Below are 27,234 nucleotides of genomic sequence, written 5' to 3'. Positions count from 1 at the left end.
AGTTTATAAAATCCCATCAAGCCAGTGATTTATGTCTACTACCAAACTGGGAAGGATTAAAGCGGAGTTCTGCCTGGGGAAAAAAAAAAAAGGCAGCAGCTACAAATAGTGTAGCTGCTGACTTTTAATATATGGACACTTGCATGTCCAGGGAGTCTTCGATGTTGGCACCCGAAGCCGATCTTCGGATCGACTCACGGGTGCTGACGCCGACATTCCTGGTATAGGAACCAGCCAATGAAGACTTTTGGCTTCACTCCTGATTCCCTACTGCACATGCGTGAGTTGCACATTCTGAATGGTCCCTGCTGTTTTCGGGGACCACCGTGTCTCCCAGAAGACAGCAGGGGGGAGGGGCTAGACACGGCGTAGTTTGCCGCACAACGTGCCGTGTTCTTTCGCTGGAAGTGGCTGCACATACCTGGATTTGACAGGTATCTGCTCCCCCCTGAAAGGTGCCAAATGTGACACCTGAGGAGGGGGAGGAATGTGATCAGCATGAAGTTCTATTTCTGGGTGGAACTCTGCTTTAGCCTCCACATTTCTCCCATCCCTCAAACAGGATTTTTTAGTCATACATTAAATACTCTTCGCATTAACCAACTCCTTTGACAAGGAATTATCTGATGATCTTTATTCATGTTTTATTATTAGTAAATTGTATGGAAATATTGTAAAGAAAGTGTCAGACCTGATAATGATTATTGTTCAGAACAATACCTACTTTAAGTTCTGACTGAAGAAAAACATTCATGGACATTCTCTGATATTTTAATGATGTATTTGTGATTTTTAGCTTGATTTGTGGAATAAAATGTATTTTTTGGAATAAATTGTTGTTTGTGTCTATAATGTACCAGGAACGTCCATTTTTTCTTCAATCAGATCTCTAGTGATAGAATGTGGTATCCCCTGTCCCTTTGTTTTTTTCATTTGGCTCTAGTTTTGGTTATGTCTTAATTTTCTCAGAAAACCCTTGTATTTCCTTGTAAAATACCATATTCAGACAACGCTTTTTATCAACTTTCAGTTTTCCTTTGGGTCCCATTGTGGCCAGAATGATTTTACAAACGTAATGCCGCTTACACACGATCAGTCAAACCGATGAGAACAGTCTAATGGACCGTTTTCATCAGACCAAACCGATCGTGTGTAGGCCTCATCGGTTATTTATCCATCGGTTAAAAAAAATTCAATCTTGTTTTTAATTTAACCGATGGATACCTAACCGATAGAAAAAAAAAAACGATTGTTTGTTGGCACGTCCGTCGGTTAAAAATCCATGCATGCTTAGAATCAAGTCGACGCATGCTGGGAAGCATTGAACTTTGTTTTTTTCAGCACGTCGTTGTGTTTTACGTCACCGCGTTCTGACACGATCGTTTTTTTAGCTGATGGTGTGTAGGCACGACTGACCATCAGTCAGCTTGATCGGTTAACCGATGGAAAAATCCATCAGACCGTTTTCATCGGATGGACCGATCGTGTGTACGTGGTATAAGACGGTAAAATCGAAGTAGGTGTGTGTATTTAACAAACCATAATCCTAATAACATACTTTATTTACATACTTCAATGGTTAAAACTCTGCGTAGGAGGTTTCCTTGATTCTGACAGACATTATTTACTAATGCATTTGCTGGCAAGCAAAATATATCATTAAATTAATTACAGTACAAACTACAGGAATGCTTCAGCTTGCAAACAAGCCTACTTGTCATATGCAAAAAAGGGTCTTGTTTTGTGTGCCAAATAATTTTGCACCTGGCTAAAGAGAATGTCTCCAAACGGCAAAATAACTTGTCTGAAAGGTACATGTTCATTTAAATATATCTTATATGCAGCAGTGAGCCAATACAAAAAAAGCTTCCAAGTATGGTTCTGGAAACATCGTTTTGTAACACAGTAGGATTAACAAATGTGTACCGATCACATAGTAATGGAAATACAAAAAAGTCCCACAAATATATGACCAAACTGTTGTAGTGGAATAGTTATAAAAAAAATGGTGTATTTTTAGTGTTATATAAAAGTTGTGAAGGGTTAAAACAGAGTACATGGGGCCACTTTAAAATGAACTATGACTTGTTTTTCTGATATTGTTTCACGTGTAGAGGATGCTGTGAAGCGATGGCAAGAAATATAAAACCATGCATCCACTTTCTTGTTTGCAGGATAGCTAAACCTAAAAAAAAATAATATATTGCAGCTTACTAATCTTAGATGTAGTGGCTGCATACATGGGCGTCCGCTGAACTTTTTTCAGGGGGGGGGGGGGGGCATCATTTTAAAGTCATCAATGCTCGGTCCCTTTTTGACAATGTCATGAAGAAGAGGGGCTTAGTCATTATCGCGACAGGCGGATCGGCATAGGCATAGCAACATACATTTCCACAGGCAGGCATTGCAACACAGGGGGCAAGTCAAGTCAGTGCCATCTTAAGAGCATTAAAGGCACTGGGGTCCCCAGCCCTGTCTACATAATCACGCACGAGAATAAAAAGTTAATCAATTAATCTGTGACCAGTAAAATCATTCATCAGTGACCAGTAAAATCATTCATCAGTGACCCATGACCAGTAAATGAATTCATCAGTGACCAGTAAAATCATTTATCAGTGACCGTTACCAGTGCAGGACATTAATATATGAGTTACTATGACCAGTGCAAGACATTTATCCCCCCCCCCCCGCCGCCGCATATTACAAAAATCAGTAATTACAGTTAATAATCTTCAGACTGCATCATTCCGTATGGCATCAGTCGGAAGATTTTTTTTAATATACAGCATGGCGGCGGGGGGGAGAGGGGTAAATGTCCTGCACTGGTCATAGTAACTCGTATTAATGTTCTGCACTGACATTAATACATGAGTTACTATGACCACTGACCAGTGCACCCTCCTGGCATTTTAAGGGTATATATACAAAGAAAAATTTAAAGGTTTTTGTTGCCAATCCCCTTAAAGCGCTAGTTGTTTGGCTGTCTCTGGTGGCTTTCCAGCCAAGAAACTAGTATTTTCAGAAAGGAAGTCAGTAAAACCAGGCTGGCTTTGCAGTGCAGTAATGCAACACACATTAATGTTTGCACTGACTTTTTTTTTAATGGCTCCCCAATGCACTAAAGGAACACACCTGACCTGCTGCATGGTAATACACTTGGTTCGTAACTAATTATACACTTTGATTTTTACTATATGCAATTGTGATTGTTATTATTCCAGTAGTGAGCCTCACTGAGCCATTTTACAAGTGTGTGCACATGTGTTAAACTTGCCTAAACAGCGGCGCTGGCTCCTCTTGGTACAGCTCTCTGCACTCCTCCCATCAGTCCCACGATGATCCCCGACCCCTCCCAGCGTGAGTGACGTCACGCCACCAGGACGAGCACCGGGCTAGACTGTAAAGTTAGGGGGAGTGAGCGGCTCAGAAATCATCTTCATCTATTGGCTGGCCGGAAAACAAGGGGCGGGAGCGGAGCGGAACACAGACTGACTGACTTGATATGCCGCTGAGAGAGAGACACACACACAGTGACAATCGGCGGCGCAGGTGTGAGAGGCGGCCGCAGCTAAATGTGTGACAGTGTTGCTAACATACATGATAGAGAGAGACACACACACAGTGACAATCGGTGGCGCAGGTGCGGGAGGCGTCCGTGGCTAAATGACAGTGTCTTACTACTGATTCCAGGGGGGGGGCGAACGCCCTATCTTGCCCTATGGAGCGGACGCCCATGGCTGCATATATAACACATTTTTATTTTTAGGCTAAGGAAAATTTCAGCATTAACCTCTTCCCGGCAATTGTATGCATATATGTGGCCACATATATGCGGAACTTTCCTTGTGCTAGGAGCGCACCACACAGCATGCCCCAGCACAAAGACTGGGCTCTTATCGAAAAGCCCTGTTTCTCACACAAAAGATCAAGACCCAGGACTCCCGGTTCCGGGTCACCTGATCACTGTGATAACCTCTGATTGGCTATCACAGTGATCAGTCACTGTGAGCCCGTCCCTGTGCTTACTTCTTCTTCTGAATGTAGCAGAAGATACATTGTATTCCTCCTCTCCTTAGAGGAGATGAAGCTATAAAAAAAAAAAGTGTGCAAAAAAAATAGATAAATTAAAACTATATATATATTTTTTTTAGGCTCCAGGTTTGCCAGGGTTAGGCCCTGTACACACGACCGGTTCATCCGATGAGAATGGTCCAACGGACCGTTTTCATCGGTCCACCGCTGAAGTGGCCTGATGGTCTGATGTGCGTACACACCATCAGTTCAAAAACCGATCGGGTCAGAACGCGGCGATGTAAAACACGACGTGCTGAATAAAACGAAGTTCAATGCTTCCAAGCATGCGTCGACTTGATTCTGAGCATGCGCAGGTTTTGAACCGATGCTTTTGTGTACTAACCATCGGTTTGGCCCGATCGGTCAGCGGTCCATCGGTTCGATTTTAAAGCAAGTTTTTACATTTTGGCCTTAAGGACAAAAGACCGATGGGCCGTACACACGGTCGGTTTGGACCGATGAAACTGAACCTCAGTCCATTGTCATCGGTTTTGACCAGTCGTGTGTACTCGGCCTGAGTGTTAGGGTCGAGGTCAGGGTTTAAAGTCACAATCAGCATATTTTGGGTAGAATTTTAAATATATCTTTAATCAGTATTGGTGTCAGAGTGTTTTAAGCATGATAAAGTTGCACCACTGTTTCTGAGCCCTACTACGGGTACAAACAACAACTAACAAACATGTAGTATTGCTGAGACCATCAGGCAAATTTATTTTGGGTTGTTCCTTGATGGTAAATCATTGTAATAGCAAGAAATATACACCTACATTAACCGCGATATATAGCGGCAGGTTGGCTTTTTTGTGCAAATCGTTGTACCGGTACAGCGGTTTGTTTAACAGATATAGCTGGTGCGCGGCGCTGGAGCCGTTGCGCGAGAGGCTGGGATGTCCGCCAGCCACCCGCGATCACTCCACAGAGAGGCAGAACAGGGTTCTGTAAACAAACAGATCCCTGCTCTGTCAGGGGAGTACAGAGAGATCATCCGTTCCTAGTGATTAGGAACAGCGATCTCTCTGTACTCCCTGTCAGTCCCCTCCCCCCACAGTCAGAAACACCTCCCTATGACACATATTTAACCCCTTAATCGTCCCCTAGTGCTAACCCCTTCCCTGCAAGTGTCATTTATACAGTAATCAGCGCATCTTTATAGCACTGATCGCTGTAAAAATTTCACTGGTCCCAAAAAAGTGTCTGTCCGCCGCAATCCCGCTGAAAATCGCTGATCACCAGCATTGCTAGTACGAAAAAATATAAATCCTGTATAATAATAATATATATATATATATATGGCCATAAATCTATCCCCTATTTTGTAGACGCTATATAACTTTTGTGTAAACCAATCAATATGCGCTTATTGCGATTTTATTTACCAAAAATAGAATAAATATTGGCCTAAACTTATGAAGAAATTAGTTTTTTGAATTTTTTTAGTGATATTTATTATAGCAAAAAGTAAAAAATATTATTTTTTTCAAAATTGTCGGTCTTTTTTTGTTTATAGTGCACACGAAAAAAAACGCGGTGATCAAATACCACCAAAAGAAAGCTCTATTTGTGGGGGAAAAGGGACATTCATTTTATTTGGGCTACCCTGTCGCACGACCACGCAATTGTCAGTTAAAGTGACGCAGTGCCCTGTCACAAAAAAACCTGGTCATTAAGGGGGTAGATCTTTCTGGGGCTAGAAGTGGTTATAAAAATTTTTTTTTTACTATTTTGGGACAGTTTTCCTTTGAAAAAAAAAACACGTATAATTCACCTGGATACAAAAAGTAATTGTGACTACCGCACACGTTGATTGCAGAGGCTCCGCACCGTACGGTACTTTCAATGACCCGCCAAAGCTCTGTGAAGGGAGGGGGGGCCCAAGATCCCACGCAGACAGGCCGGAGAGGAGACCAGCGGAGAGATCAGCTGAGCGCCTCTCTGTATCAAAGGCACCTGACACCGCTAGAGACACACTGCACACCGCCGTAGCAGGATTATACCGCGTTTCCTCAAAAATCACACAATCACCTCAAACTAGGGCTTATTTTGGGGGTAGGGCTTATATTGCAGCCCTCCTAGAAAATAGTGCTAGGTCTTATTTTCGGGGAAACACGTTTTGTGCCATACAAATTTACATTTGTGCTGCTTTTATTTTTAAGATATTAGCAATTGTTCTTTCCAGGCATTGACTTCACCCAGCCCTACTACAATAGCCATAAAACACGGAAACATGGCTGCGTTTGTGCCGTTTACATTTCCATTCTACTGTATCTTTTATATTTTTTGTGTTATTAATGATAAGGGGTGGGTCGAACATCCCCCTGGTTCGGTTCATACCAGAACACATTTAGCGAACATGCAAACCCTATTAAAGTCTACGGGACACGAGCATGAAAAATCAAAAGTCCTAATTTTAAGGGCATATATGTAAGTTATTGCCATACAAAGTGTATGGGGACCCGGGTACTGCCCTGGGGGACATGTATCAATGCAAAAAAGGTTTTAAAACATTCGTCTTTTCAGGAGCAGTGATTTTCATGATGCTTAAAGTGCAACCAAAATAGTTAAATATTCCCTTAAATATCGTGCCTGGCGGTCCCCTTAGTCTGCCTGTAAAGTAGCACATCTGTGTGATGTGTAGAACAATAAGGACATTTCTAAAGAAAAAAAAATTATTTAAACGCGCTCACGGCTGTAATGTATTGCCTGCTCCCGGCAATATAAATAAAAAATCTATGAAACAAACTCATTTTGTAAAACATTGGCATGGGGTCCCCCCAAAATCCATGTCAGACCCTTATCTGAGCATGCAGCTTCAAGGTTAGGATAGGGGGGGGGGACAAGAGCCTCTTCCCAACAACCCTGAGCTGTTCTCAGACGAGAACTAAGTAAAGCTCATTTTTTGAGCATGTGTCTTTCTATTGAGGTAAAAGACAACACAGAAATTTTTTTTTTCTTGTCTGCAGTGGTGCAAGACAAACAAAGATATCTTAACGCGACAGGACAAGATGCGGATCCTACTTCTCTGTGTGGCTTCATCTTCTGCGAGAAGTAGTTGTGTACTGCAATGTGTTCTTTGTTTTTATGGGTCTATTGCCCAATTTGCTCTAGTCTCCAGACAATTCACTGTACTCTGGGTGATCAGGTCCTGCTGTCTTTCCTCTGTAAAGGGGTACACCCTCTTTCCACACTTTACAGCCGAGACTGTGCACACAGGCGGGACAGCAGAGAAGAGATGTACAGCACACACTGTACTCTCATGTAATGTAGTCCCAAAGTGGACTGTCTACAATCTCTTTTTAGTCCTTTGCACAGAAGAGAACTGCCCAAAGCTCATTTTTTTGAGCATGGGTCTTTCTATGTGAGGTGAGAGACAACACAGACAAATATTTTTATTTTATTTTCTTGTCCACGGTGGTGCAAGACAGACAAACATCCTACCGTGACAGGACAAGGTGCGAATCCTCCTTCTCTGTGTGGCTTCATCTTCTTCAAGAAGTAGTTGTGTACGGCAATGTTTTTTTTTTATGGGTCTGTTGCCCAATTTTCTTTCTTCTCATCTCCAGACAATTCACTGTACTCTGGGCAAACAGGTCCTACTGTCTATCCTCTGTAAAGGGGTACACCCTCTTCCCACACTTTACAGCCAAGACTGTGCAAACAGATGGGACAGCAGAGTAGAGATGTACAGCAAACACTGTACTCTCATGTACTGTAGGAAATTTGAGAATAAAGCAGGGGGTTTAGGGGAGCTGAAAGTGGGGTGTCTGTCAAAGGAAGTGGTCAGTCTAAGGAGAAGTTAAAAGTGGGGTTGCTTACTACAAGGGGAGGCTGTATTTGGGGTGTGCTGTGAAGGGATCTGCATGGGTAATATGAGGGGTGTGTGTGTGTGCTGGTACACTAGAACAGTGTTTCCCAACTCCAGTCCTCAAGGCACACCAAAAGGTCATGTTTTCAGGATTTCCCTCAGATGAAACGGCTGTGGTAATTACTAAGGCAGTGAAACTGATCAAATCACCTGTGCAAAATAATGGAAAGCCTGAAAACATAACCTGTTGGTGTGCCTTGAGGACTGGAGTTGGGAAACACTGCACTAGAACCTCAAATAAAGGGAAAGCAGATGGCTAGATGTTGACAGGGGAGCACTAGACCACCTTCAACCGGTGTATCCCTCACGCCTGCACCCCTTCTATTTTCTCAAACCATATAGAACATATCATTAAGTTACCACTGTTATTCTGTTTTCCTATTTGCTCTCCTGAAGAAGCGGGAAATCAGCAAAACATGTCAAGAGTTTGATCTCTCTTTCTCACTGGAGATATCTGGTATTCTCGGTGGAACCCCGATTTAGGTGGCAGGACCATTTAGAATTAATTTACTATGCAACATTTAATGTTTTTAAAATGTATGTTTACTATATGTAAAAACAAAACATTATGGATTTTAATTACACTTTTGTAATGTCAAATGACGGTACTGGGAAAATCCCACTTGCCCCACCCCTTTTTTCTAGATTTAATATGTATGATACTTGGTTACACTCACATAGTGTACAATTATCTGTTTGACATTTTATTAAGAGGTTAGCACAGCATTTCTTAAAGTAGAGCTATATGCAAAAATGTCTTTCTCATTTTGAATAGAGTGGATAGAGGGTTGTAACCCCTGTCAGATTTTTTCCACCATCGGTGTCCCATTGCAGAGATTTCCCTTCCTTTCTGTTCCATAGCCAAACATGAAGTGAGAGGAAATCCCTTTAAATTAAGGTATTTACTTGGGGACCCCCAGAGCATGATAACTAGTGTCCCCATTGGAATATTTTCCCTCTATTACTTTTCTGGGGACAACCCAAAATTTGGGATTTTCCTTTATTTTTACTTTCAATGATACTGGTAAACAGGACAAATAGAGAGGATGAATTTCCTTAACCCCCCTGGCGGTAAACCCGAGCGTGACTCGGGGTTGATTTTTTATGCTAGGATCGGTAACCCCGAGTCACGCTCGGGCTGGACGTGCAGAGTGTGCAGCGGCGCGGCTTACCTTTCGCTGGATCCACAGGCAAGTTACTTACCTTGTCCCTGGATCCAGCGATGCCACCCCGCTGTGTGAGCGAGCGGGACCTCCTCGCTCGATTCACAGTCTCCCCGTGTGCCGCCGATCTCCGTTCCCTGCGACGTTACGACGCACAGGAGCGGAGAACGGCGCCAAATTCAAAAAAGTAAACAAACACTTTACATACAGTATACTGTAATCTTATAGATTACAGTACTGTATGTAAAAAATGCACACCCCCCTTGTCCCTAGTGGTCTGCCCAGTGCCCTACATGTACTTGTATATAATAAAAAATGTTCTTTCTGCCTAAAAACTGTAGATTGTCCAAAAGTGTCCCTTTATGTCAAAAATGGTTTTAGATCAGCTAGAAAACAGCGATAATAAATTACAATCACTTGCAGAAATGTGCGATAACGATTTGTGGGGAAATTCGTCATAAAAAAAATAATAATAATGACAGCGACAATTCTGCAACTGAGCAAATTTCAGTGATTTTGAGTTGATTACATTATTGAATAATTTTTATTATAATTATATTATTATTTGTTATAATTATTTATAATTATTTATTATATTATAATTTATAATTTTGTTTTAAAAAAAAAATCATACCCGAGATGCCTACAAGACTCTTGCTTGGTCAGATTTAAGTGAGTTATTTCTAAAAATTACAGGCCTACAGTATAAAACGCCAAATTTCCTTGCAAAATAATTGTACCGCTTTTGGTACGTAATTCCAGACAGAATCATACCGCCAGGGAGGTTAATGGGGGCAAAGACAGCAATAGAAAATGACAGGTGTTGTAATCCCTCTCCATTCTATCCAAAACCAAACAAAAAGTTTTGCCTTTAGTTATACATTGAGTTATATGGCATGTGTAGGCAGTAATGTCTGGCAGCTTACCTTGCTCTCCATGTGTTCACCTTAGAGGCCAGGCCCTCTCACCTGGCTGCCTTTATCATCTCTCTTCCCTGTATGGCTCCACCCCAGGCCATATCAGGAACTCTATATTAACCAGCGCACTTCAGGTCTGCCTTGCTGATCAACGTTGTTTGTTAAGCATTGTGTTTTTGAGTTCCTGCTTGCCGTGTGCTACGTATATCTCTGTGTACCAATCTTGGCTTGTCCCTGACTACTCTTATTTGCCTGTGACCCTGTCCCTTGTTTATCCTTGTCTGCTTGTCCCCCCGACCTTGGCTTAACCCTTCACTATCTCTTGTATCCTGAGTGGCTTTCCCTCTCTCCCTACAGAGCGTGACCTAGGGGACCCTGGGGGCCGCGACCTGGATTCAGTTGTAGCTAAGGCCATCCTCACCACTAGAGGCTCTGGTGAATACCGTGCCCTGGGGGATCTTGGGCTCAAGCTTCCTGTGGGATCCCTGTTTGAGCTCCAGTGGACCTGTCCTCCATATCCACTCTGTGGTCCATCCGCAGCAGTCTGCCATAGGGTTCACTACCTTGTGGTGCACTCCTGACTCCAATGGGGTGCATCTGTCATCTGGTCACCTGACAGCATGTAGTACTTGATATCAGGCTACAGTGTAGGTGGCTTTTCTCTTCACGTTTATGCCAGAGTTTGTAATATTGTATGGAGAGAGGTAGATCGCATCCTATCCTGGTTAGAACTTCACATTTCTGCAATGTACATTCGAGGCATGGACAATTGGCAAGCAGATTTTCTTAGCTGGCAGCAACTGGACCTAGGGGAGTGGACCCTACAATTGCAGGTGTTCAGAACCTGTGTCACAGGTAGGAAACACCTGATGTGGATCTCCAGGCCCCCAGGTTAAACTGCAAACTAGACTGGATGGTCTCATCATAAACCTCTATTTGAAACCATTAGATACATTTCTCGCTCTACTCTCACCCACAAGGTAGTTTTCCTAGTAGCCAGCAAGTGTCTGAAATGCATGCTTATCCTACAGGGAATACCCTCTGGTTTTGCATAGGGTGTTTTTGAGATCCAGGATTTCATTTATGCCTTAGGTAGTTTCTGTCTTTCACCTCTGCCAGGACATTCCATCCCTCTAACCAGCTTCAGTTTTCCAAAAGGAACATTTCTTTCATTGTCTTGGTTTGGGCTGTGAAACCCAGTACACATTGTCAGTCTTTCAGTAAAGCTTTCAATAAACAGTTAAATACAATTGATTGCCACTGGGAGACTGCACTCACTTCTGTTTGCACTGTTGGGGTCCATGCACACTGGGCTTTAAAAAATGCTGTTTTGATTTTCTTTTCTTTCTCCTTCCTGTAGAAGCAGCTCAATGGAAACCCATGTGTCCATACACATTAGGGTGTTTAGAGGCATATTTCAAGAGAAGAGTTTAGAAGCAGGGAAAAAAAACACCACAAGTGCGATTTTGAGAGTAGTTTTTAGGCAGAAAAAACAGACCTAAACGCTGCATTTAGCAACGTTCAATGTTTTCAAGTGTACATTGATTATAATGAAAAATGAGCAGAGGGGAATGTTTTGGAAAAAACGCTTATAAAAGCAAACGCCCAAACTATCTTAAACTCTTGTGCAATACAAGCTACTATAAGCATTTTTTATGCCACTTTTTTTGCCATTTTTTTTCTGCTCCTAGTGTACATGGACCCTTAATGAATGCAACACCCCTTTATGTGACATGACTTAAGTTTACACTGTATAGTTTGGTTTGAATATAGTAGTATATGCTTCAAACTCCTGTGATTAAACTGTTTATAATTCAGAGTTCCACTCACTAAGTCACAAATTAGAGTATTTCTTTGTCTGGCCAGTCACCTTGATTTTCATCTTCTATAGCCACATTGTCTCTCGTCTTTCGTAATAAGTGGTAAATTCTGACAGGGTCATCATGGATCAAATCCTCTTCAGCTTGGCATTCCGCCGTAAGCTGTTCACTGTTCAGGTATATGCTGGATCTAGACAATAGTTGCCCATTTCTACTGGCTGGCTTGTCTTCCACAGTCTGATGGCTAATTTGTTTTGGTTTCTTTCTTCGCTTTTTCCCAGGCCTTTTGGGGCTAAGATCTAGTGAAGCATAGCATGTCTGTTCCACAGCTTCCAGCTAGTAAAAAAAAGTAAAAAAAAAATATTACCTTTCTTGCTTCATTTGTTTAGAGTAATTCATTTTATACTAATGTTTGGACTTCACAAAACAGTGAAACGTTGGATTACGTGCCTAATCTGTTCCTGGAGAATGCTTGTAATCCAAAGCACTCGCATATCAAAGCGAGTTTTCCCATAGAAGTCAATGAAAACGAAGATAATTCGTACCACATTGACTTCTATTGTATGCAGTACAGCACGTGGCTAGAGGTGGGGGGAGAGACTCAGAAATACTCAGAGACTGATCAGAGCAGCTCGGATGCACTCGCACCTCTGGCCAAATGCGGTACAGCACACCGCAGAGGTTTGAATCCTGCTCGTTTTGCGAGACAACACTCGCAAACCGAATCAGGATTTTTTTTTAAATAATAGCTCGTATTGCAAATTGCTCGTTAACCCACCTTACTCGCAATTCGAGATATTACTGTATAGTATTTTTTTACTAACTCCTCCTTTTACTAGGCGCTGTCACTCAAGGACAAGAAGTTTGTGAAGACTATAGAAAAATATCTTCTTATTTATATAACAAGGGGGTGTTCTATAGTTCACAGATGTAATAGGGGTTACATTTAAATTGTTTTAGATTGTGGATCAGCACTATCAGCTTAAAGGGATAAGCACTATCAGTTTAATAATAATAATATACATGTTATACTTACCTGCTCTATGCAATGGTTTTGCACAGAGCAGCCCTGATCCTCCTCTTTTAGGGTTCCATGCCGGTGCTCCTGGCCTCTGCATCCTGCCAAGTGCCCCCACAACAAGCAGCATGCTGTGGGGGCACCCAAGCAGGTATGCTCACGACCCAGGGCTCTTTGTGTCCATTCACACACAGAGCGGAAACTTGCCCCCACCCACCCTGTCTCCTGATTGGCTCACTGGCTGTGTGATGACAGTAGCAGGAGCAAATGACTGCCAAAAGCCAATCAGGAATGTGGGTCCCCAGAGACACAAGGCTCTCGTGGACATCGCTGGATTGAGGGGTAAATATTAGGGGGGCTGCAGCACAACAGAAGGTTTTTTACCTTCCGACATAGAATACCGGAAGGTAAAACACCTTGTGCCTTTACAACCACAGTTAGGAGCTCACTGGATTTCTAGTATGGTTAATACGCAGTTTTTTGTTGTTGTTGTTGTTGTTGTTGCAGTTACTAAACAGATATAATTGGTCCTGCTGCCTCACCCCCCCCCCCCAAATAGTGAGCACCAGCCACAACTGCTTTTATTGGTATATTTAACTGATCACAAAGGAGCAAAAGAGGTCCCAATGGTATCACTAAGCAAAAGTGGTCAATGATGTCACTTGGGAGACCGAGGTTTACTTTTAGCGTCAGGACCCTGGAACATGTCATTCCTCACAAGAAAGCACCAGGAGTGGATCATATAAACAGGAGTTTTTTCTTTCGGCAGACTTCGTACATCAGTTTGACTAACAATAGATTTACATCTTGGGGCATTTTTTTTTCACATTTTGTGTATGAGTAGGGATATAATGTATTCCTTCCTTGTTCACATGGAGGGGGGCAGTATCTAGAGCCACCTTATTTAGATTCTGATAAGCCCTTGGGGAAGACCCCATGCCTTTTTTTTTGTCCTCCTTCACAGCCATACCAGACCCTCATCAAGGGGGGGAACCACATACTTTTTTTTGTGGGGTCCCTATTAACATCTATAATATACCCTCCTCTTGGAAAAGGGTCTGGTATAGATGAAGGGAAGTGCGGGTTACTTTGTTAACAAACTAAAGGTGTTCTTTTGTGCACTTTAGTCATTTTTAGTAAAGTTCACCAAACCCAAGTACGTTAGGCTCATCTCTAATCAGCACTCAAACAGCAATAATTAATTGGGTATTATTTAATTTAAAACCACATTTTAAAAGCATGGAATTCTATATCTTTCTTGCCTTTCTTGGATATGTGTGGCAAAAAAAATATCAAGAAAGTTATATAAACTGTACCTGATCTTCCTCCCTGTTTCTTGCATGAGCCATTGCCATTGGTTCATAGCAACATTCATCTGTAGTATCTAAGATTAAAAAAAAAAAGCAATGCATGTTTTAATTGTAATCATGTTTCAGGCAATCATTTCAGTTTTCTGGTGAACACAAAATAGCTTTATATAGCGACTGTTCAAAGGGAAACTGAGCATCAGACATTACTGGATGGAGATGCAGTAGATTCTATAATGCCTTGATATTTCTTCTTTAATCCAGAAAGATGCAGGAATTTAGCTATAACTGTAAAACTAAAAGAATATATCAGGTCTAATTAGTCCCTGCACTTTACAAATATGATAGACAAATGACAGGATTTATGAAGTCACTTGTATGAAATGAATCAAACTCATATTTACTTACCAAGAACTGGCTGATTCAGGTTTCCATAAATAGGGTTTGTTTCGCTGCACTGCTGATCAAAACTGCAGATTCAAATAAGTAATATTCCTTTTAATGAGCTGAAGTAGTGATATACAATGTATTTATGAACAATAATTTGTATCCAGCCATAAATCTTATATACAGTAGTTTTTTTTTTCTGCATTCCGGTATGTAACTCTTTCACATATGTTTTCATATTATATAAGAATAGACCATTCTTAATACAAATAATTTTCTTTTTTGTACATCATGGGACACAGAGCACCATAGTCATTACTATGCGGGTTATACGTCACCTTCAGGACACTGGCATAACCAAAGACAGCAAGTCCTCCTCTATATAACCCCTCCCACACAGGGAGTACCTCAGTTTTTTCACCAGTGTCTAAGGTGTTGGTCACGGTTCAATGAAGTGCTAAGAAAATAGGGTCAGGGAACTATGCAATCGGATCAATTCAAAGAACCAGAATCAAAGGTTAAAGTTGATGGTACCTGGGCCTCGGAACAGAAGAACAAGGTTTCGCCTGTAATGCTTCTTTCTGGGATCCAGCGCCTTGGTCACATCCCATCCACAGGTTTGCTCTGGTAGGGTGCTGTACAGGTCCAAGGGAGTGAACCCTATATACAAAGGGGACCTGGTCCTTGAAGGTCTGTTATGACACAAGCCCGCCGTGATGGGTAAAGATTGGATCTGTCTGTGATTTCCAGCAGATCCTGCGACGGGAAGGGTAAGTCAAAGAAAAGACCTAAGAGTTTCTTATGGACGTCTTTGTTTCTGGGTGGATGATGTCTTGCCTACTTTTACCACTAGAGGGTGTAGATGTAACATACCTGATGTCAACATTACCATGCTTACCCGGATAGTACTGTGTCAGCAGCGGTTGTGGACAGCATTTGCTCCTTTCACTCCACTCCTGTCAGGCCACCTGAGGGGGTTACAGGGGCTCCCATTGCTGTTTCCATGACACTGGGCACCCCCTGCTGCAGGCCCCCCATCCCCCGCCCCCCGGGATTCCCAACAAACAGGTCAGCAATAGGATGCCACCTTTGGGCACAGTGTACTGCAAGCAGCAGTATAGGTCCTCATGTCTAATGGCGGTCTAGTTTATTTGTGTCTTCGTCCCCTCAGATGGCATTGCTTTGGGACATCCCACGTAGTAATGACTATGGTGCTCTGTGTCCTGTGATGTAGAAAAAGAAAATAGGATTTTTAAAACGGCTTACCTGTAAAATCCTTTTCCTGGAAGTACATCACGGGACACAGAGGTCCCGCCCCTCTTGTTGAAATATTTATATATTGCTTTGCTACAAAACTGAGGTACTCCCTGTGTGGGAGGGGTTATATAGAGGGGGACTTCCTGTCTTTGGTTATGCCAGTGTCCAATCACCTGAAGGTGGCGTATAACCCACATAGTAATGACTATGGTGCTCTGTGTCCTGTGATGTACTTCCAAGAAAAGGATTTTACAGGTAAGCTGTTACAAAAATCTTATTTTTAAAGTAGAGCTAAAGCTGCAGGTTCCTCGTCAGTGCCAGCATCTTCTTTCCTGACTTCCTCTGTATGCTGGTCTTTGGCCACCCTGATTTGCTGGCGCAGGATGACATAACTCCAGCGCATGCGCAGTTTAGTGTGTATTGTAGAGAAATGCAAGCAGTAAGGTAGGTTTATGTTATTGCAGAAGAGACATTAATGATGTTGATTTATTAAAGGCAAATATACTGTGTACTGTGAGTGCACTTCAAGTGCATTTGCTCTAGATCTGAAGGGAAGCTCTGAAATGAAGGGAAGCTCTCTTGGTATATATCATCAAATCATGTACAGTGGTACCTTGGAATACAAGCATAATTCGTTCCAGGAGAATGCTCATAATCCAACGTACTCGCAAATCAAAGCGAGTTTCCCCATTGAAGTCAATGGAAACGAAAAAAAATATTTTCGCATTGACTTCAATGGCATGCAATACCGCATGCGGCCAGAGGTGGGGGGCGCCGGAAAGCCTTTGGAACACCTTGAAAGGCCCGAGGACAGTTTTTTTTTCACGTCGCGATTCACAAAACATTGGCGCGTCGTAATTTCGCGCAAAGCACGTCGGAAAATTTGCGTCGGGAGCATGCGCAGTACGTCCGGCGCGGGAGCGCGCCTAATTTAAATGGTACCCACCCCATTTGAATTGGCCCGCCTTGCGCCGGACGGATTTAGGATACAACGCCCCAAATTTCCAGGTAAGTGCTTTGTGGATCGGGCACTTAGCCAGAAAATTTGCAGCGGTGTAACCTAAATCGGTTAAGTTACATTGCGCCCGGGCTACGTGAATCTGGCCCAAAGCACTTGCCTGAAAAACGTGCGCCAGCGTAACGTAAATGAGATACGTTACGCCAGCAGAAAGATCCGCTGATCTTTCTGAATCTGGTCCTATATTGTCTAAGTATTGGGACGCCTGCCTGAACTTTGTAGCTATAATAGCTTAAACTCTTCTGGTGACCTCACATATGCGCTTCTGGAAGAATGGTCAAACATTCCCATAGACACACTCCTAAACCCTGTGGACAGCCTTCCCAGAAGAGTTGAAGCTGTTATAGCTGTAAACGGTGGGCCAAATCAATATTGAACTCTACGGACTAAGACTGGGATGCCATTAATGTTCATGTGCGTGTGAAGGCAGGTGTCCCAATACTTTTGGCAATATAGTGTATTTCTGTGTGCTATCTAATATAAATATGCTTCAAAAGCACTGTCATAAGCATGTCAAAACTGCTATATCCTTCACTTAGCATCAATATTACACGCTGGCAGCACTGAACTCTTTAATAAATGAAGAAATTGCAAAGCAATAAAGGATTTTAAAGAAGAAAAAAAACACAATATTTGACAAGAAGTATCTTGACTGGATGTTACAGAGAGTTTATAAAACAGCAATCTAAATATATAATTGAAGAAAAAAGTAAATATTACGTAAAATATGAGAAAAGTACATATGAGTTTGCGATTGCCTAATGCCTGTAAATTCTAACTAAAATAGTATTTCGTTTTCAAAGCTGTGTGTATCATCATAAGCATTTGCATTTTTTTAAATCATTTTTTATTGTTTATCTTTTTTATCCTTTGTTTCATTTCAGTGCTGCTTATCTCCAGGAACTTCTTTGCAACCCTTTTTCTGTCTACACTCAAGAGATGGCTGCATGACATTTCTCAGTGTGGGTTTCCTTTATGGTGCCAGCTGTGGCCCACGCCTGTGTAATGTGTTTAAACACCCATTTGCATTTTCCATTAGCAGACCAAGAGCACAATTGGGAGACAAGGATAAAGCATTTTCACTTTAGAACAAGAAGTGCTTAGGGCAGGCCATGGATGGTGTAAATTCCTTTCCTGCAACCACAGGTTGCAGGAAAGAAATTTGCACGATTCCCCCATCAACACAGACAGTGCTGACAGGGGAATCCCTCCTACCCAAACACTGTCATTCTCCCAGCGGAGTGGGGGAAATCGTTCCCCACTGGGAGAAGTCAGTGATTATTGCCAGCGGCTATAGCAGCCGCTAGCGACAATCGCAAGTAAATCTGGCAAGCTGGTTGTACCCAAGTTGATAGATCAACTTGGTACATTTAGCCTGCCCATACACAGTTTGAATCTCGGCTGGTTCCTGCTGAACCGGTCGAGATTTGAACCGCCTAAACAAGGACCTTTATATTAAGCTCATTAAAATCAAAGCTCAATAAAAGCCCAGAATGTAACCAAGAATAAAATACACCCAATAGTTTGATACCATAAAAATAAGTGACTTTATTAAATAGTTAATGACTCACAAGATTTATCAAAAGCTAACACAAAGCCCGCTGCATCCAGGTAATGCTGCCGGGATAACTCATATAACCTGTGCATAGAGCATAACAGCTGGCCAGTCAGCGTATCACTCAGACAGCACAGACTGGCAGCCTACTTCCCGTAACGGCCACACTCCAACATGTTTCGTCATCACAGACTTTTCACATAAAAAAACATTGAGAATTGGCTTTAAGGACTTCATGGACTATTTATTTTCCAAGTGTCACTTGCTTCGGATAGTGAATGAAGACATATGCACATTGGACACTGGGTGAATTTTATAATTTTTTTTATAGATTCTAATTATTGTTTTTGCATGCATTGCCCATTAACTTTATTTGCACAGTGCTGCAAAGCCAATTATGTTTTGTATGAATTCACTTTTAATATTACTACAGTGATAGTCGCAACCTTTTGAGTTCCGTGCCAAGTGCCTTCCCCTCAGCACCTTGATCATAGGAGGTAAGTCTCCTACGCCGTCGTATCTTAGGGTGCAATTTTTAGGCTGGCCGCTAGGTGGCGCTTCCGTTGAGTTTGGCGTAGAATATGTAAATGCCTAGATACGCCGATTCACGAACGTACGTGCGCCCGTCGCAGTAGATATACGCCGTTTACGTAAGGCATTTTCCGGTGTAAAGTTATTCCATCAAATAGCTGGCCTAGTCAATGTTAAGTATGGCCGTCGTTCCTGCGTCGAAATTTGAAAATTTTACGTTGCTTGCGTATGTCGTCCGTGAATGGGGCTGGATGTAATTTACGTTCACGTCGAAACCAATACGTCCTTGCGGCGTACTTTGGAGCAATGCACACTGGGATATGTACACGGACGGCGCATGCGCCGTTCGTAAAAAACGTCAATCACGTCGGGTCACCAAACATTAACATAAAACACGCCCCCCATCCTCATTTGAATTAGGCGCACTTACGCCGGCCTCATTTACGCTACGCCGCCGTAAGTTAGGAGGCAAGTGTTTTGTGAATACAGTACTTGCCTCTCTGACTTAAGGCGGCGTAGCGTAAAAGCGATACGCTACGTCGCCTTAAAGATACGCGCCCCTACCTGAATCTAGCTAACAGTCTATTTGCTATACAAAGAAGATAAAGGCATACAAATTCAATTTAAAAAGATGAAGTTATAGGTTTGGCCGAGGAAAAAAATAAGAAATTTTTAATTTTTTAATTATGTACACGATAACTGTCTTGAATAAATCTTTAATAATTATATAAAAATAATATGATGCAAATACAAAATGCATCTTTGGAGTTTGCAATATCCTTTGGAAGGAAATTTATGAGAAACAAATTACGGCCCGGATTCACAAAGCACTTACGCCGACGTATCTTGAGATACGCAGCGTAAGTGTAAATTTGCACCGTCGTATCTGTGCGCCGTGCCCACAAAACTAGATACACCTGAAAATAGGCTTCCTACGACCGATGTAACTTGCCTACGCCGGCGTATCGTGGGCGCATATTTACGCCGGGCGCATTTGCCGCTCCCATAGATTTTCTATGCACATATGCAAATGAGGGAAATACGCCGATTCACAAACGTAGTTGTGCCCGGCTCATAATATACGCGGTTTGCGTAAGTCGTACGTCCGACGTAAAGTTATTCCCCATATAGGAGGCGCAACTCATGCAAAGGTATGGACCAGGGAACACAAGCCGTCGTATCTTTTGTCGTTTACGTTGTACGTGAATATGACTAGGCGTAGGTTACATTCACGTCGTAGGCAGTGATTCGACGTATCTTAGGCTTTTTTTCCGACGTGATTCTGAGCATGGGCACTGGGATGCGGCCACGGGACGGCGCATGCACCGTTCATTTTAAGTACTTCTATGGCGCTTGGACCATCATTTGCATGGGGTCACGCCTCATTAGCATGGCTCATGCCCACTTCCACCTACACTGGCTTATGCCGAGGAAACCCAGCGTATCTATAAGAGCAAGTGGGATCAAGTGCTTTGTGAATCCAGTGCTTGCCTCTGTGCGTTGCGCCGGCGTAGCATAAAAGAGATACGCTACGGCGGCATAAATATGCGCCGATGTATGTGAATCCGGGCCTACATCTTTAAATAAATCCATATTCCTTGTTATTAATATTATAAGTTATAATATGCCCAAATATATATATATATTTATATATATATATATATATATATATATATATATATATATATATATATATATGCTTATTATAGATCGTCAGAACATCAATTGTTGTCTTTAGATTTTTTTTTAATATCATTAATATATGTACAGTAGATACAGGGCCCTCTGATCCCTCTTGTATTGTATCTTTACTGTCTCTCTCCATTTTGTAAAGCACGGAGCAAACTATGAGGCTATATAAAACCTCTGTTATGATGATGATAATAATAATAACTAGAAAAGATACAATTTCTGGGGAAATTGTGCGGCGTGGTCTTGCCTCCACCAATACTCCTGACTGGAGACGGTGCCCCTGGAGATGTAAATGTGATCCAACAGTGTGTCGATCCAGTTCGGTCCATTGCCCCATCAAAAACTGCTCCATCAAAACTGCACCATCAAAACTGCACCATCCTATTTGCCCCATCAAAAACTGGTTGCTATAGAGGGTTGCTATGGACTGGTTGCTATGGACTGGTTGCTATGGACTGGTTGCTATGGACTGGTTGCTATGGAGTGGTTGCTATGGAGTGGTTGCTACGGACTGGGTGCTACGGACTGGGTGCTACGGACTGGTTGCTACGAACTGGTTGCTATGGAGGGTTGCTATGGACTGGTTGCTATGGAGGGTTGCTATGGACTGATGGCTATGGACTGGTTGCTATGGACGGGTTGCTATGGATGGTTGCTATGGACTGGTTGCTATGGACGATTGCTATGGACGGTTGCTATGGACTGGTTGCTTTGGACTGGATGCTATGGAGGGTTTCTATGGAATGGTTGCTATGGATGGTTGCTATGGAGTGGTTGCTATGGAGTGGTTGCTATGGAATGGTTGCTATGGACAGGTTGCTATGGACAGGTGGCTATGGACTGATGGCTATGGATGGGTTGCTATGGACTGGTTGCTATAGACGGTTGCTATAGACGGTTGCTATGGAGTGGTTGCTATGGACTGGTTGCTATGGACTGGTTGCTATGGACTGGTTGCTATGGACTGGTTGCTATGGACAGTTGCTATGGACTGGTTGCTATGGACTGGTTGCTATGGACTGGTTGCTATGGAGGGTTGCTATGGACAGTTGCTATGGACTGGTTGGTATTGACGGTTGCTCTGGACTGGTTGCTCTGGACGGTTGCTATGGACTGGTTGCTATGGAGTGGTTGCTATGGAGGGTTGCTATGGACTGGTTGCTATGGACTGGTTGCTATGGACTGGTTGCTATGGACTGGTTGCTATGGACTGGTTGCTATGGAGGTTTGCTATGGTCTGGTTGCTATATGCAGAGCATGCATATACGCAGGGCCAAAAAAAACTGAGCCATATCACCTCACAGTGGGAGGAGCTATAGAAAGCCCTCACAGATGTGTGTATGAAGGTTTTTACCTCAGCGTCTCCTAGGAAACCAATGTAAACATATGCAAGCAGCCTCTAACCAGGCGTTTCAAACTGGCGGCCCTCCAGCTGTTGCAAAACTACAAGTCCAATGAGGCATTGCAAGAATGACAGTTACCAGCATGACTCCCACAAGCAGAGGCATGATGGGACTTATAGTTTTACAACGGAGGGCCACCAGTTTGAGACCCTTGCTCTAAGCAGAGGAAAGTTCCCTGAGTCATATCACCACAGTGTGTGGGAGGAGCTATAGAAAGCCCTCACAGATGTGTGTATGAAGGTTTTTACCTCAGCGTCTCCTAGGAAACCAATGTAAACATATACAAGCAGCTAAGCAGAGGAAAGTTCCCTCAGCCTTGTGTGGGAGGAGCCAACTCACACTCACAGCTGTTTGTGAGCAGTTATAAAACTCCACAGCGTCTCCTAGGAAACCAATTGTTTGGTTTGCAGCCTCTCTGTAAACACAGCAGAAATTGAGGAATGTCTTTTATTACATGTCCTGTTAAATGGTTGTATTTTAAAAACTATAAATCGTACAGCGAATATCTTTATATTTTACGAATCACAAGACCCAGACCTACATTTTGATGTATAGTATGTCTCTGAAATAATAAAATTGAAGGCACAGTCGCAGTTTACAAATTCCAAAGATGATTTTAGTTTTCTAAACTTTGACCTCCATTGACTTCCATTGAAATAATGGATGGCGTAGGTTGCAAACAAATTATCATATTGTGAAAACGGTTTGATCAATCACTTAGCCGTGAACACATCTGGTGGCAGCAGGGATAGCTGAACGTTTGGATATAAGATTTGTGTAGGTCGGCTTAAAAATGAGGGTGTGGTCGCAGTTTACAAATCATGTGCTGATTTTTCATTTTTAGAAATCCCACACTCTAGCTCTCCCCATTCATTCCTATGGGAAAATTTTGCCGCAAAAATGACGATATTTCGCGAACGATTCGGCGAAACGTTCCACACAGTAATAGCCCACCGATCGGGAACAATCCGCACGATTCGATATATTACTCGTTTATGTAGTGTAAAAACTGTGGGAAGAGTTAGGGTGGCAAATTTGGCTATAATAAGAATAATAAGAACTAGAAAATATATATATAGCGAATATCTTTATATTTTACGAATCACAAGACCCAGGCCTACATTTTGATGTATAGTATGTCTCTGAAATAATAAAATTGAAGGCACAGTCGCAGTTTACAAATTCCAAAGATGATTTTAGTTTTCTAAACTTTGACCTCCATTGACTTCCATTGAAATAATGGATGGCGTAGGTTGCAAACAAATTATCATATTGTGAAAACGGTATGATCAATCACTTAGCCGTGAACACGTGTGGAGGCAGCAGGGATAGCTGAACGTTTTGATATAAGATTTGTGTAGGTCGGCTTGAAAATGAGGGAGTGGTCGCAGTTTACAAATCATGTCTTGATTTTTCAGTTTCTGACATTCCACACTGTACCTCTCCCCATTCATTCCTATGGGAAAATTTTGCCGCAAAAATGACGATATTTCGCGAACGATTCGGCGAAACATTCCACAACGTAATAGCCCACCGATCGGGAACAATCCGCACGATTCGATGTATTACTCGTCTATGTAGTGTAAAAACTGTGGGAGGAGTTAGGGTGGCAAATTTGGCTATAATAAGAATAATAAGAATAATAATATATATGTGAGATTACAATAAGTGCTCTTGCTATGCAAGACCACTTAATAACTAGAAAAGATACAATTTCTGGGGAAATTGTGCGGCGTGGTCTTGCCTCCACCAATACTCCTGACTGGAGACGGTGCCCCTGGAGATGTAAATGTGATCCAACCGTGTGTCGATCCAATTCGGTCCATTGCCCCATCAAAAACTGCTCCATCAAAAACTAGCCCATCAAAACTGCACCATCAAAACTGCACCATCCTATTTGCCCCATCAAAAACTGGCTGCTATGGAGGGTTGCTATGGACTGGTTGCTATGGACGGGTTGCTATGGAGTGGTTGCTATGGAGTGGTTGCTATGGAGTGGTTGCTATGGACTGATTGCTATGGACTGGGTGCTATGGACTGGTTGCTATGGAGGGTTGCTATGGACTGGTTGCTATGGAGGGTTGCTATGGACTGATGGCTATGGACTGGTTGCTATGGACGGGTTGTTATGGACGGTTGGTATGGACTGGTTGCTATGGACGGTTGCTATGGATGGTTGCTATGGACTGGTTGCTTTGGACTGGATGCTATGGAGGGTTGCTATGGAATGGTTGCTATGGACGGTTTCTATGGAGTGGTTGCTATGGAGGGTTGCTATGGATGGTTGCTATGGACTGGTTGCTATGGACGGTTGCTATGGACTGATGGCTATGGATGGGTTGCTATGGACGGTTGCTATGGACTGGTTGCTATGGACTGGTTGCTATGGAGAGTTGCTATGGAGGGTTGCTATGGAATGGTTGCTATGGACAGTTGCTATGGACAGTTGCTATGGACTGGTTGCTATGGAGTGGTTGGTATGGACGGTTGCTTTGGACTGGTTGCTATAGACGTTTGCTATGGAGTGGTTGCTATGGAGGGTTGCTATGGACTGGTTGCTAGGGACTGGTTGCTAGGGACTGGTTGCTAGGGACTGGTTGCTATGGACGGTTGCTATGGACTGGTTGCTATGGACTGGTTGCTAGGGACTGGTTGCTATGGACTGGTTGCTATGGATTGGTTGCTAGGGACTGGTTGCTAGGGACTGGTTGCTATGGAGTGGTTGCTATGGAGTGGTTGCTAGGGACTGGTTGCTATGGACTGGTTGCTATGGACGGTTGCTATAGACTGGTTGCTATGGACGGTTGCTATGGACGGTTGCTATGGATGGTTGCTATGGACTGGTTGCTATGGACTGGTTGCTATGGATTGGTTGCTAGGGACTGGTTGCTAGGGACTGGTTGCTATGGAGTGGTTGCTATGGAGTGGTTGCTAGGGACTGGTTGCTATGGACTGGTTGCTAGGGACTGGTTGCTAGGGACTGGTTGCTATGGACGGTTGCTAGGGACTGGTTGCTAGGGATTGGTTGCTAGGGACTGGTTGCTAGGGACTGGTTGCTATGGAGTGGTTGCGGTTGCTAGGGAGTGGTTGCTATGGACTGGTTGCTATGGACGGTTGCTATGGACTGGTTGCTATGGACTGGTTGCTATGGACTGGTTGCTATGGACCGGTTGCTATGGACTGGTTGCTATGGACTGGTTGCTATGGACTGGTTGCTATGGACTGGTTGCTATGGATTGATTGCTATGGACTGGTTGCTATGGACTGGTTGGTATTGACGGTTGCTCTGGATTGGTTGCTATGGACTGGTTGCTATAGACGGTTGCTATGGACTGGTTGCTATGGACTGGTTGCTATGGACTGGTTGCTATGGACTGGTTGCTATGGACTGGTTGCTATGGACTGGTTGCTATGGAGGGTTGCTATGGTCTGGTTTCTATGGACTGGTTGCTATGTATGGTTGCTATATGCAGAGCATGCAGAAGTTACGCAGAGCCAAAAAAAACTGAGCCATATCACCTCACAGTGTGTGGGAGGAGCTATAGAAAGCCCTCACAGATGTGTGTATGAAGGATTTTACATCAGCGTCTCCTAGGAAACCAATGTAAACATATGCAAACACACTCGAGTCTCAAACTGGCGGCCCTCCAGCTGTTGCAAAACTACAAGTCCAATGAGGCATTGCAAGAATGACAGTTACCAGCTTGACTCCCACAGGCAGAGGCATGATGGGACTTGTAGTTTTACAACAGCTGGAGGGCCACCAGTTTGAGACCCTTGCAAGCAGAGGAAAGTTCCCTCAGCCTTGTGTGGGAGGAGCCAACTCACCTCACAGCTGTTTGTGAGGTGTTATTAAACTCCTCAGCGTCTCCTAGGAAACCAATTGTTTGGTTTGCAGGCTCTCTGTAAACACAGCAGAAATTGAGGAATGTTTTTTGAATACTTGTCCTTCAAATTAAGGTATTTACCTCACAGAAAACACCTCACAACTACCTCACAACTGTGTGTATGAAGGTATTTACCTCACAACTACCTCACAACTGTGTGTATGAAGGTATTTACCTCACAGAACTCACCTCACAAAAAAACACCTCACAGAAAACACCTCACAACTACCTCACAACTGTGTGTATGAAGGTATTTACCTCACAGAAAACACCTCACAACTACCTCACAACTGTGTGTATGAAGGTATTTACCTCACAGAAAACGCCTCACAACTACCTCACAACTGTGTGTATGAAGGTATTTACCTCACAGAAAACGCCTCACAGCTACCTCACAGCTGTGTGTATGAAGGTATTTACCTCACAGAAAACGCCTCACAGCTACCTCACAGCTGTGTGTATGAAGGTATTTACCTCACAGAAAACGCCTCACAACTACCTCACAACTGTGTGTATGAAAGTATTTACCTCACAGAACTCACCTCACAGAAAACACCTCACAACTGTGTGGGAGGAGCTATATAATCCCCTTACAGCTGTGAGGACTTTTAATTACCTCAGCGTCTCCTAGGAAACCAAATGTAAACATATGCAAACACACTCTAGGCAGATTCTCAGATCCTGGATTTATTTTTTAATATTTGTCCTTCAAATTGTTGTATTTTAAAAACTATAAATCGAACAGCGAATATCTTTATATTTTACGAATCACAAGACCCAGACCTACATTTTGATGTATAGTATGTCTCTGAAATAATAAAATTGAAGGCACAGTCGCAGTTTACAAATTCCAAAGCAGATTTTAGTTTTCTAAACCTTGACCTCCATTGACTTCCATTGAAATAATGGATGGCGTAGGTTGCAAACAAATTATCATATTGTGAAAACGGTTTGATCAATCACGTAGCCGTGAACACATCTGGTGGCAGCAGGGATAGCTGAACGTTTTGATATAAGATTTGTGTAGGTCGGCTTGAAAATGAGGGTGTGGTCGCAGTTTACAAATCATGTGCTGATTTTTCCGTTTCTGACATTCCACACTGTACCTCTCCCCATTCATTCCTATGGGAAAATTTTGCCGCAAAAATTACGATATTTCGCGAACGATTCGGCGAAACGTTCCACAACGTAATAGCCCACCGATCGGGAACAATCCGCACGATTCGATATATTACTCGTCTATGTAGTGTAAAAACTGTGGGAGGAGTTAGGGTGGCAAATTTGGCTATAATAAGAAGAATAAGAATAATAATATATATGTGAGATTACAATAAGTGCTC

General features: G+C 42.8%; 1 protein-coding gene across 1 annotated transcript in view; it reads right to left on the bottom strand.

Annotated features, from left to right (window-relative positions):
* Positions 1 to 11,692: 11,692 nt before the first annotated feature.
* LOC120926569 (T-cell receptor-associated transmembrane adapter 1) overlaps positions 11,693 to 27,234 on the bottom strand; it is a 68,286-nt gene continuing 52,744 nt past the window's right edge. Inside the window, exons 4-6 of the mRNA XM_040336648.1 lie at positions 14,573 to 14,634; positions 14,174 to 14,241; positions 11,693 to 12,175 (exon numbers count right to left, since the gene is read on the bottom strand). Coding sequence (XP_040192582.1) covers positions 11,861 to 12,175; positions 14,174 to 14,241; positions 14,573 to 14,634 — 445 coding nt within the window. The 3' untranslated portion in view covers positions 11,693 to 11,860. The remainder of the gene's footprint in view (positions 12,176 to 14,173; positions 14,242 to 14,572; positions 14,635 to 27,234) is intronic.

This window comes from Rana temporaria, chromosome 2, assembly GCF_905171775.1.
Source record: "Rana temporaria chromosome 2, aRanTem1.1, whole genome shotgun sequence".
NCBI lineage: Eukaryota > Metazoa > Chordata > Amphibia > Anura > Ranidae > Rana > Rana temporaria.
This window is presented reverse-complemented; position numbering and strand designations above follow the sequence as displayed.